At 40.9% G+C, this 13,444-nt stretch overlaps 1 protein-coding gene across 2 annotated transcripts in view; it reads left to right on the top strand.

Moving 5' to 3' along the window:
* The window catches only part of NRP2 (neuropilin 2), a 185,771-nt gene that overhangs the window by 153,454 nt on the left and 18,873 nt on the right, over positions 1-13,444 (top strand). For both annotated transcript variants that reach the window (XM_075317693.1, XM_075317694.1), the window contains exon 15: positions 1,202-1,240. In XM_075317693.1, coding sequence (XP_075173808.1) covers positions 1,202-1,240 — 39 coding nt within the window. The remainder of the gene's footprint in view (positions 1-1,201; positions 1,241-13,444) is intronic.

The following is a 13,444-nucleotide window of genomic DNA, read 5'->3' on the forward strand; positions in this document are numbered from 1 at the left end:
ATTATAAAATCGGAAAAATCCTATTAATACTGTAAATTGCCATATTCTATTATATGACTACTGCCCATTAATCTTGGGTAAATAGTGACAACCAGAACAACGCTGAGATCCTTTAAAAATTAGGATTTTATTATTTCTGAGTGAACATACAATAGCATACCATACCAAAGAAAACTTACAGGATATTTTAGTAGGATATAAATATGAAAAATATTATCTTTCCATTGGAAATGATATTTCCATCATAGTCCCTCTGTTATTTTACTGTGAAGATCCAGAAAATGAAGACTCTTGTCCTTTGAGTGAAGAATGGTTTATCAATCGTGGATTTTTACTCTGAGTAGAGCAAATGTTTCTATGTTCTGCGTCACAATCCTTTGAACACTTCGATTGAATATGGTCTTTTTATTGCAAATATATAAACACCAGAAGTATAACCAATAGATCACACTTAGAATCATGGGAAATGACGTTGTGTATTAGCACTAAATAAGGTAGTATGACCCCCGATTCATCAAGATCGGTGACCTTCTCGCTGGTTTTGATGAGGATGTGTGGGGGTTCATGAAGAGGTGCGTGTCTCTTCTTGAATTAGGAGCATCTGACAAGTGGCTTGCGCCATGTCAGAAATCTTATACCAGTCCCTGACTGGAGTAAGATTTCCGGTATAAGGAAAGCCACGGTGAGTCATAAATTGGATAAGCGGTTGTGTCATGCCCATGCTGCGCCCCATCACTCTCCAGCTCAGCATAGCAGGGAGATACTGATGTGAAAATGCCAAAAGTCAACACGGCGAGTTACCATAATTCTGATGTAAATTGCCCTGATGAATCAGCGCTTATGTATAATTATTGGTATCTATGAGATCATAATTGCCGTATCCCATTTAAAGATGACACCGCAGTGAGTGTTCACCACGCTTCACGGACTGAACGCCTAATCAATACTCATCTCTAGCACACATGCTCTGCATCGACATTGCATATTAAATGAAATGTAATGAATCCGGAGGGAGGTTTGTGCTTGTATCTGAAATTAACTGACTAATGTGGTTTACGGCAAGGTATCTATGAAGGCCGTCTACAGCTAACAGGAGCATAAATGCAGTGCAAAATGAAATAGTGCATATATAATGTTGACAAACACATTCAGCTGATTGAACTGCAACTAAAACAAAATGTTTTTATGTTTTCCATTCTAGAACCAATATCCGCTTTTCCCAAACCAACTGTGTATCCAGGTAAGCATGATATCACGTATGACGAATTCACAGCTAATCAGTTTATAAACAGTTCATCTGCATAAACTAAATACCCCAGAGAAAAGTCAGCCAAATCTGCCAATTTTCACAGGAACACTCAATCATCTAATATTAATGGGGCTCCAGATTTTCCCTTGTCAAATGATTTTGGGGGAGAGGCATTTTGAAATTAAAGGGAACCTGTCACTAGATTCATGCAGCATTATTCCAAGCCTGGCTGGGTGGTTGCATTCAGGTATGTCTTTCTATGACACGCCATTACATTTTAGAGAAAGGTCGCCTCTGCGTTTCAGAGAACACATAGTTTGAAAACCCATGCCTAAACCATACGGAGAGACCTGACTAGTCCAGTGTATCTCCTGGCCGACTTCTCCATGTCCCACTTCAGTTGATTGATAGATCTCTCCCTATGCATAGACATGGGAGATAGCTGTCAATCAGCTGAGTGAGATGGAGAGAAGCCATTGGGGACCACAGGAAGAGCCCTGCAGAATCCAGCATGGCCCCTGGCCGGTTTCTCTCCATCCCGTTCCTGTTTATTGGCTTTTCAAACCATGTTTTCTCTAATACTCCGCAGCTCTTCAGAGTAATACATGAAAAAAATAATCATTTTTATCAATAGATTTTTCATTCCTATACATCCACCAATCACTGTAGAAAATGGGCAGTAGCATCCTGATCAGCACTACCTCTTCAGCTCTAATTACTTTTTTCACTGCTTGCCTTTGAGCAATGTAGTGCATAGGCTCAGAGAAAGGTTATGGTCCATACCATAGCCAAATAATACAATCATGAATGACGGGCCACAGCACTCAGTGCTTTGTGTTCCACTGGTGGGGTCTCCACACCTGGATTAAACCCTCTCACATATCAGAAATTTTTCGACATGATTTCTACTTTTCAGGATTTTTGCTAACCATGTGAAAGTGTTGTAGAGTGTTAGCTGCCTGCCTATAAACTCCATAAATTCACAGCTCTGTGTTCACAGTCCACATATAGGCTGCAATGTTCAGACTGGCTTCAGTAGTCCCGTAGGCATATATGAGGCTGTAGAGTTGAGATCAGGAAACCTGCAACCAGTCTGTACATGGCGGTCTGTAATTGGATCATGAAACTCATTATTATTTGAAATGGCCTATCTTAGCTTCCTGGATCCCAGTAAGTATGGGAAGTGGGATTTTAGATCATCTTATAGTTACAGCTGAACAGTTAATGGGTAACTGTCATTTTACTTTTTGTTTCATAAATCCATAGTAGACATGAATGAAAGACACTTTGAAATAAATGTTATTACAGAGATCCACAACTTTTTCCTCCAGAAGTGATTTTTCAGTCTCAAAATTCTCAATTCTTGGGTAAAATTAGTCTTCAGTGGATACAGACTTTCCCTTTACTGAGATAGCAGATGGCAGTTGGTGCTCATAAAGTTCTATGGAGGACTATAACTGTTGGGTACCAACTGTAAGGTCCTATCTCAGTAATGGGAAAATCTGTCTTCACTGAATACAGATGTTAGTCATGAGCTGAAAGTAAAATATCAGTCCAAGAGGAGACAGAATTAAATTTAGCTCATAATAAATACTACAAAGTTGCTTATTTCCAGATCTACTATTGATTTATGAAAATAAAATTAGAGTTACTCTTTAAAAAGGGCCTGTCATTTGCTCAAAAATTGAGTTAAATACCTGATAGGAATCTCTGAGCTCACCTGATTCTGCCACTTTTTCCTGTTTTGTGCTTCGTCACTCCATTGCAGAGATATTCACATTTGTTGCTGTTGGAGCGCAATATGTGAAATCTCTGCTTGTAGTGCAACTGGGAGTTTCTTTAGAGACTTTTTTGGGGCGCGCACTTTCACCCCTCCCTCCCAGATGCTGCCAATCACAACTAGGCAGCTGATTTATAACCTCAGATTCTGCCGAGCAAAGATTGTCAGCGTCTGCAGCGTTAATACAATGCAAAAGAGAGAGTGAGGGGAGCTTGGGGATTTTTAAAGAGTTTCATTTTTTTTAAGTACATGACTGGCCCTCTTTAAAGGGAATTTGTCATCCTTTTGCATTTTCTTAGTTATTGATATAGGCACACAGGAGGCATAAAGGTGAAATTAGCCGTACCTGAGCGCCTTCTGGATGAGGGGTCGTTTAGCAAAAAAAAACTATTTCATATCTTCTATCTTCCAGGCTATGGGGCGTGTGCTGCCTGGAAGATAAGCCTGCCTCCAGTCTTAATTATACACGATTCCTCCTGCCCTTCTCTACCCTGCTGTCCCTGTGATGTCAGGTGCCTCTCGCCTGCGGATTCTGCCTGCCGTCCATTTTACTGTGCGCAGGTGCTGGGGAGTCCCTGCTACTTCCCAGTGGAGGGGAGAGACGGCAGGCAGAATGCGCAGGGCCTGGATTTCTGGCCATGCACCTGACATCACAGGGACTCTAGGAAAGAGGAAGGCAGGAAGAATCCTGTATAATTAAGACCAGGAGACAGGCTTCTCTTTCGGGCAGCACACGCCCCATAGCCTGGAAAATTAAAGCTATAAAAGAGCATTTTTGCTAAACAACCCCTCATCCGGGAGACATACAGTTATGGCTAATTTCACCTTTATGCCATCTCTATGCCCATATTAATAATGCGGAAAACGCAAAAGGGTGCCAGATTCCCTTTAAATTAGGCTTTTAATATTACATTAGTGACTGTCTGTTGCAGGTAAGTGACTGAACATTGATTTAGCTTGCCCTAAATAAATAAAAAACATCACATACATAAGTGTAATTTGGATTGAGAACTTACAATTAGCACATGTGACAGATTCGTAGATCCTGTGTGGGTGGGTTATGTTGTGGACGTAGGCAGATATCATCACTTATGTGTGTCTGGTGAGTCAGATACGTCTAAGTTTCTTGTGACAAGTGTTACTTGTTGTTTGTAATTAACCCTGGAAATATCATATATATTAAGTCATTGATAATTCTTTTGCATTCCATTTGCGTAGAAGAGGTGTATTGATCTTCATAGCCAGCAGTTACTGTGCTGTTGGTTATTGGCTTGGATAATTCATGGACATTTTACTAACTCGTGTAACCAATAAGTTAAAGAGTCCTATCTTTACTAATGGCCAACATGCCTTCCTCACGTGTGCTATGAAATATTAGTGACTATATAGAGGACCCGGGGGATTGTTTGACCACTGCTGACCTTAATATTGTGTGTCAGTAACAGTGAAATTATCAATATGCAGTAATGTAAGTGGTCTACCTTATCTCAGCACTAACAGAAAGCAATAGATGACTTCATTGTAAATCTCGCATTAAAGGTAGAGATAATATGAAATGGCTATTGTCGTCTCCAACATCAGACGGTGCCACGCTTCAGAGCAGTGATATAGATGGAGACTGTGTCTGGGAAACCGATCAGTGTTTTCCGACTTTAACCATTGCGTAGAGTTTTTTGACTCGAAGTCTTAATGACATTTCACTCTCATTAGCTTTAATAATTGTATCTTGAAAGCGCAGGTTCCCTGCTAATGTTACAAGGGAAAGATTTAGTTTCTTTTGTTAGAATATGCAATTGCATTTTAATAAAAATATTTTTTTATTTATAGAGAGCCAACATATTCCAGCACTTTACAGTTCAGAGGGTCCATGTGCAACAATACCTTAGTGGCCGTGCTGCCCTGCAGTCCGCACCGAGTTCTGCGTGACACTATATGATATCTTTTTGTATGATTGACATCTCTGCACAGATATCTGCGTACATTTGCTCATGTTTTCTTAGCACAGTTCACCAAGACATTTTTTTATTTCAGTCTTGATGATCCATGAGCTGCAATATGATGTGTCCAGTTCATTAAGCCTCTTACTCAATATGGCACTATTTCAACTGCTGTGTGCCCCTTCCCCAGAAATGTTACTCCAGTTAAGGGCTGGTATACCGTTCTGTCCCCACGTCATTGGTGTAAGTTATTATGAATTAGTCAGGCATGCTTATCCAACTCATCCGGCCCAGTTCCACCTAACTTTGAATTTAGTGGCCAAGTCTGCATCAAAAACTATATCGGACAAGTGCATGAAACTACACATTCACTTGGTCAGAGTTCTGTCCGTATACTATCCACATTGCATATGGGCGCAGGCGAATTCATCAACAAGTCCTAAGACTCTCCTTACTATGTACTTCTTCCTTGCTCTTCTGTTGCTACAGAAAAAGAATATTAAAATAACATATGTAGCCCAGTAGGCTTCTATATTATTCTTTTTCCTTTCCATTTCTATTATATAGATTTGGAAAAAGAGCTGACCTTACCCATAAGATCACTGTTAGCAGAAAGATTATTTATCATGCCACCATTTTTCCTGGTAACCCCAGCTATATACATGTTGATCAGGATAAGAGGCTGCAAGTGACACCTGTTAACATTATGTGAATAAGATAATAATAATAACATTTATTCAGTGCCATCATCACTGTCCCCATTGGGGCTCATAATCTAAATTCTCTATCAGTATGTGTTTGGAAGAAAACAGGAGGAAACCCACACAAACACAGGGAGAACATCCAAACTCCTTGCAGATGTTGTCTTTGATGTGACTTGAACCCAGGACCCCAGCGCTGCAATACTGCAGTGCTACCCACTGAGCCACTGTGCCACCCCTATTGGTGGAAAGTATCATCATCTGCATACTGCAGCACAAAATTAATGGGAAGCGGCCCTGTAGATCATTTATTTTAAGATACCATAATGTATTTGTATTGGATAGCATTTTTAATATAATACTGTAAGTGCATACAGCTTCTGTATATGTTGACGCCATATAAATAATGGGAAACAAGCATGTCAGCTGACACATGGACGTTCTGCCCAAATCAGTTACTGATTTAAGGGCTTCAAAAGCCTAGAAAATGAAGTAACAAAATAAAGATGCAGATATCTGAAGGAGTTCTATCGCTCTCATCTCAAAGATCCAGCCTGAATTAGGCAGCAGCTACTTCTACACAGACTACTGTTGAGCTGCAACCCTACGAATATGCTAAGTAAGCCCACCACTCGCCCCCCGCCCTCCTCTTCACTTGCATGTTGTTTTTCTTCTTTAGAAGCTTTTATAACTAAACCAGAAAAAATGCAATGTCTTTGCCAAGACCGTTGTTGAATATTTACTCGTACTCAAGGATTGGAATAATCATGAGTTTTGCAACCGCAGCCTCTCGCCCTTTGTATTCAGTTGTCCGGTCTTTCCACTGGTCATTGTGTTTATCAGCAATATTTGATTTGTCTCCACGGCTGCCGAGGGTCCTCCAGTGTAAAAGCTCAATTATGGACAATTCCTGCGTAGGATTTTTTTTGCTTTGCTGTCTGGCACCTTATTTAGCTATTATAAGTCTGCCTTTTCCCTGATACTTAACATTTATACTTGTGAAATATTTTTTTTTCCATATTTATCAGTATAATGCTGATGCCTAAAGTAGAGCCAGTGAAAACATAGCAACAGTTTGGCTGGATGCTAGAGAATCGCTTGTTCTCCCAAATCATGCATTATTCATTCTAATCTGTCCTGTTCAGTCACACATTTACACTAAAGTGGATTATATCTATTTATTGGGTAATGGATAATAGTCATATACAATATTAATAGTTAATATATACTATATCTATCTTATTGAAATGCCCATTATCCTATAGGCCTCATTCACACTGCTGAATTACCTCCCTGGAGGCTAGAAGGAGGCACAGCAACTATACAACATTGATTTTCTTTCTTTTTGAAATGATTCTCTTCTTGTTTCTTTTTTTATGGTTAATTCATTATCTGTGTTGGCCCCTTTTTTTGCACTTAGAGACAATTTCTTCTTTTTTCGCCTAATTCATCACTAGACACTTTCTACAAGTTGCAAATTGTTTGTGCTAATGTACAGGGTGGGCCAGAAGTATGGATACACCCTGATAAAATGGAAGTGGTTGCTGATATCACCTTACCGTTTGTGGCATATTAATACATGGGAGGAGCCAAACATTTGAAGCCGGGTGACGCCCATAGGGCCATCTGCAAAGCCACCATTTTGAATTCAACTTTACTTTTTTCAATGGGAAGAGAGTCAAGTGACAAATTAAACTCATAGAGAATTGCACAAGAAAAACAATGGGGTGCTCATTTTTAACGTAGCTTTATTCATTATCAAGTTATTGACACGTTTGTGACATGGTAAAACAACAGTAACCCACTAAAGGATGTGCTGAAACTGGTGCCCATTGTGTCGAATTGTCAACTCGATTCTCTTCTCCCACTCTTGACCCACCGAGAGCAATACCACAGAAGAAATGCTACCACAGGCCTTCTGTATCCGTTGTTTCAGGTGTCCTGCATCCTGGATCTGCGGTATTGCTTTCGGTGTGTCAAGAGCGAGAGAAGAGAATCGCATTGACAATTCAACACAATTCAACACATTGAGCACCACTTTTGAGTACATCCTTTAGTGGGTTACTGTCATTGTTCCATGTCACAAACATGTCAATAACTCGATAATGAATAAAGCTATGTTAAATTTGAGCACACCATTGTTTTTCTTGTGCAATTCTCTATGTGTTTGATGTGTCACATGACCCCCTTCCCATTGAAATAATAAAGTTGAAATCAAAATGGTGGCTTTGCAGTTGGCCGCCATGGGCATCACCCATCCTCAAATGTTTGGCCTCTCCCATGTACTAATATGCCACAAACGGTAAGGTGATATCAGCAACCACTTCCATTTTATCAGAGTGTATATATACTTATGGCCCACCCTATTCTTCTTTTCATGTTTGGCGTGTTCTTATAGATATTTTTTGTTTTTTTGTCTAGTCTATGCTAGACTATTGTGTGACATTTTACCAGATCCTTGACTTAAAGGATTGGTTCACTACTCAGCATTAGTGACCACATCGATGTAAATCTTATAGAGAAGGCTTTTTCTGAAATATTTTATGTAGTAAATTCTTACTCTGAGCGGCGCTATTGGGTTCACACATTCCCATCAAGTGACCCGTCCCTGGGCTCTTTGACTTCTGAGATCCGGTGATGTCCCGTCAACTTCCAGTTGACCCTACATTACTGCGGCCGGCCCCATTCTCCCTTAGTGACTGAGCTGGGAGGTGTTTCACCGATCGTCACAGCCCAGCATCTCCCCGCTCTTTCCTTCACTGCGGAGCACCACAAGCAGGAGCGATGCTGGGTTGTGACGAGTGGTGAAACTCCGCCCACAGCCCAGTCACTAAGGAAGATTGGGGCCAGCCTCGGTGATGTCGGTTCAACTGGAAGTTGACTTAACATCACTGGATCTCAGAGGCCATGGAGCCCAGGGGTCACTTGTTGGGGTTGTGCAGACTACAATAGCACCGCAAAGAGGCAGAATGTACTACACAAGGTATTTTAGAAAATAATTCCCTATGAGATTTAGATTGATGTGGCCACTAATGCTGAGCAGTGAGCCACCTCTTTAATGCTAAAAAAGAATAAAACAAACAAAATAGCATCTTTGTGCAAAGTTCAATAAAGAAGCACCCCATTATGTGTTTTGCACATCAGATATGTATATACAGCATTTGTATGTCATGTAGTGTGAGTGTATTTATATACTCACCTACCGCTGCTCTCTTGTGTCCAGTGTCGTTGTTGTCTTCTGAGTGACATCGCCACTCTGCAGAGACTCACCGGTCACGCTGCCCTCTGCGTGACCCACAAGTGACTGTTGCATTGTAAGTCTATTCAGTATCATAACGAGGCTCCATAGACTTACATTGTAAGATACGCTCATGCTAGCATATGGCTGGCTTATAACTCAGACGAGTGCTATCCAATGTTTTATCTCATAGCCCTCGGATCAAAGTTATATTATGGACAGTGCTGACCAACATTTTATTTTCTAATGCTGAGTCGGCATGAGAAAAAAATTGCTTATATTGGAAGGTGCTCACCCATTCAACTCTATGGGTGTGTGCAAAACATTGGACTGCACTCAGATATCATCCTATATACGCTGGCACAGAGAATGGAGAAAATTGAGAAATTAAGTTCTCCATCTTCTCCATACCTGTGTTCTGATTCTCACATGCAAGATAATCACAGTGAGTGACAGCTCATGATCGCAGCAGTTTGAGATGAGTGTCATTGGCAAATTGAATCCCATTCTCTCACATGAGAGACTCCTTGAATGCTATATGCTAGTGTGAGCGTAGCCTAAAAGAGACTTCCGGCTCATGCTTAGTGCATAGAGTAAGTCAGCTAGTCTGAATTGTGTTGACGTCACTCAGAAAAGAAGAACGGCACTGGAGATCGGAGGGAGCAGCAGTAGGTGAGCATACAGTATGTCCAACCATATACTGTCCACCACCATTAACATGAGAACGGCGGCAGCTATAGGCATAGAAGTGGTGTCTAGGTATAGTAAAGTAGCCATGCGCTACGCAATGAAACCACCTATAGCCTCACCTGGTGGAAAACAATGGAGTTAGCATTTTTATCTCAAAAATGGAATGAGATAGAGAAAAAAAAGTGAATTACAAAATTGTAGGGCATCATCAATTCAATACGAATCGACACCTTGCATACAGAAATGCTATGATTAGAACGTGTAAAACTCACAAGGCTGCGGACATGAAGCGATACCTCATGGAGACCTTCCTACAAGTCATTGTTATGGTGGCTGCGTGAAGTGGCCTCCACGCTCACCTGACCTGACCCCATTGGACTTCTTTCTGTGAGGTCACATCAAACAGCAGGTGTATGCGACCCCTCCACCAACATTGCAGGACCTACGATGACGTATCACAGATGCTTGTGCAAGCGTGTCACCTACCATATTGCACAACGTGCAGCAAGATACAGTATGCTGTCCAGAGTCCAGATGTGCATTGCAGCTGATGGTGGTCACTTTGAGCATCAAAGTTAAATGAGCACCATATGAGTGACCAGCATTCAATGTTTTTGGGGGTAATGGGTTTCATATCATAGCATTTCTGTATGCAAGGTGGCGTTTCGTATTGAACTGATGATGCCCTACAATTTTTTAATCCACTTTTTTTCTCTATCTCGTTCCGTTTTTGAGATAAAAATGCTAACTCCGTTGTTTTCCACCAGGTGGCGCTATAGGTGGTTTCATTGCGTAATGCATGGCTACTTTACTATACCTAGACACAACTTTTATTCCTATAGCTGCCGCCATTCTCAAGTTAATGGCGGTGGACAGGATATGGGTGGACACACTGTATAAATACTCTCACACTATATTACATGCACATATACACACATTTAACGGATAAAAACCTTAATGGGAGTGCTTCTTTGAAGCAAATCAATCATCAGGAGTTTGCTACCAGATCTGAGAGCAGAATAAGGCCTTCTTTACAAGAACGTGTTTCCCGTACCTGTGGTATCCATGTTTTTCATGGATACCACATGTACCTGTTATAACCTACACACGTCTGTTTTTTATCAGCTGAACAGATGACAAAAGCCAATACAAGATTATGACTCTGTGAAAAACACGTACAGCACGCGGATGCCATCCATGTACTATATGTGTTTAACACTGAAAAGTGTAGGAGAAGCTTTGTCATTTAATTATTTCTTTGTCAAAACCAAATAAACACTGATGGTAAGAACAAACACACAGAAGATGAACTAATGACACACTGATGACGCACTAATGACACACTGATGACGCCCTAATGACACACTGATGACGCACTGATGACACACGGCTGACACACTGATGACACACTGATGACACATGGATGACACACAGATGACATACGGATGACACAATGACGACATATGGAAAACACACTGATCCAAAACACTGATGACACCATTTTTCTCATCTGTGCTTTATATGGATGTGTGAAGAAGGCCTAATGTATAGACAGAGACATTGATTTCAGCAATGTGTCACTTACTGGGCTGCTAAGTGTAGTTTTTTTTTTTATAAAGCCATTGTTGTATCAGCGGATTATCACTAGTGGACTAGTAAACCTTCTAGCTTGTAGTCTAGCTATGTTATTCACCATTGATTGGTAGCTTTCTTTCTATACACAGTGTACATAGAAAACAGCCAATCAGTGGTCTGGGCGGAGTTAAGGCGGCGTTACACGCTACGATTTATCTGACGATAAGTCGTCAGGGTCACGGATTCTGTGAAGCAGATCTGGCATCGTTAGCCACGTCGTTGCGTGTGACACCTACGAGCGACTCCGAACGATCGCAAATAGGTTGAAAATCGTTGATCGTTGACACGTCGTTTACTTTCAAAACATTGTTCATCATTTGGAACGCAGCAGACATATTGGTACGTTTGACACCCTGCAAACGACGAACAACATCCACACGACCGCCTTGATCAAACAATATATCGCTGAACGATTTTGCGTCGCTTGTGAGATCGTTACGTGTGACCGCTAATAAACCACCTATGAGCAATCTCAGCAAATCATAACTACGATCTGGGCGTGTCACATCGCTAATGAGATCGTCAGATAAATCGTAGTGTGTAAAGCAGCCTTTATACAGAGCTCAGTATTCAGAGCACTGCTAAATCTTCATCAGATAAAACAATTTTTTATCAAAACTACAGTAAGCAGCCTAGGAGGTGACACATCTCTAGAATCAGGATTTGTGCTCCTACATCATGCTGTTGTCAGATGGGGTAGCAAAAACCGGCTGACAGATTCCCTTTAAACATCATGATGATGGAAATCATATTTTGATAAATTTGGCACAGGGTAAAAAGAAAGACAAGGGGCCATATTATTTATGGTGACATATCACAGAAATGTTCTCCCCCGAATACAGAACCCAATAGCAAAAATTTCATACAAAGATACAATAGGTGCTGTATTACTGCCCCATATAATATAGTGGTTCTGTGAACTCGTAATATGCCCATGTGCATGAGGCGTATTCATTTGTCTTTTTTCCCTGGACTAGTAATGGCACATTTATTGTAGGGCTGATGAATATGACTGTGAACAATGGCTTCAGTCATACTACCTCATACGTACATTTTATCATGACCCCTAAGGTTGGCATGTTGTTAGGAAAGTCTTGGATTCAGACAATGTAAAAGCCTTGCATACAGTGGTTTTCATCTATGTGCTGAAAATCCTCTAATGTCTGGTTCATAGTTGAAAAGCTCCTTAGAACAGGTGGATTTATGTAAAAAATGGTGTCCCGTCCTTTGTTTTGTTTCTTGTCGCACAAAATGAAATGTGAACCTTACCCGTGAAAGTCCTTGGATCTGTGTTATTCACATTGCCTCTAAGTGATTGTGCCTTGTTATCCCACTCATTATCTGTACCTAGTACACCCCTTTCAATATAGCAGTTAATGTGTAATAGTTTCAGGACGGGAGGTGACAAGGCGAACAGGGTGCTGTTTGTTCCCAGATTTTGATTTTACATTCGGGGACATTCATTGAGGAAGTTTTACTGTGACACATTCATTGCTACAAAGAATGAACAATAGACTGCGAGGCCAGGAAATTGTCATAGCCATGAATCTGCTGCAGGAATGTTCAAGTACACATCTTCAGCACTTCATTATACCTTGATTCCTCCCTATAACAGTGAAGTTTTGAAAATAGGCAGACATCACTGTTCTACTTTAGCCAGTCTTCCTAATACTCCTAACATTTCAACATAAAATCACATTAAAATTAGTCTAAACCCAGTGCTGCGGCTCAGCATGAACAATACAATGTCTGATGAAGGCTGAAATCATACATACAGCTTTTGTTTTAGTTTTTTTTATGTAGTTTATTTAGCCAAAGTGGATGGAAAATATTAAAGAGAACTTGTCATTAGATTCATGCTTCCTGATCCACACAAAGCATGAATCAGAGCCAGATAATTTCTCTGAAACTCATCTGTATTTCAGGAAAAGCATAGTTTGAAACGCGCTGGCTGGCAACCACAGGGACGTATAGTCGTGATGATAGGGGAGAGCAGTAGACTGGCACTCAGACTAGGGGTTCTGACCTGCCCTGATCTTATACCCCCTTTCTCCCAACCCCAGGTGAGGGCTGGGACAGGCGAGTGATAACACCAACCATTATAGTCAAACAGGGGAAACCAAAACACTATCTGACAGCACGCTCACACAAAGGTAAAACACAATAAGAGATAAGGAGTAAAATAGGAGCAGAGAGGAAACAACAAGACGATGA

This window comes from Anomaloglossus baeobatrachus, chromosome 7 (genome assembly GCF_048569485.1).
Source record: "Anomaloglossus baeobatrachus isolate aAnoBae1 chromosome 7, aAnoBae1.hap1, whole genome shotgun sequence".
Taxonomy (NCBI): domain Eukaryota; kingdom Metazoa; phylum Chordata; class Amphibia; order Anura; family Aromobatidae; genus Anomaloglossus; species Anomaloglossus baeobatrachus.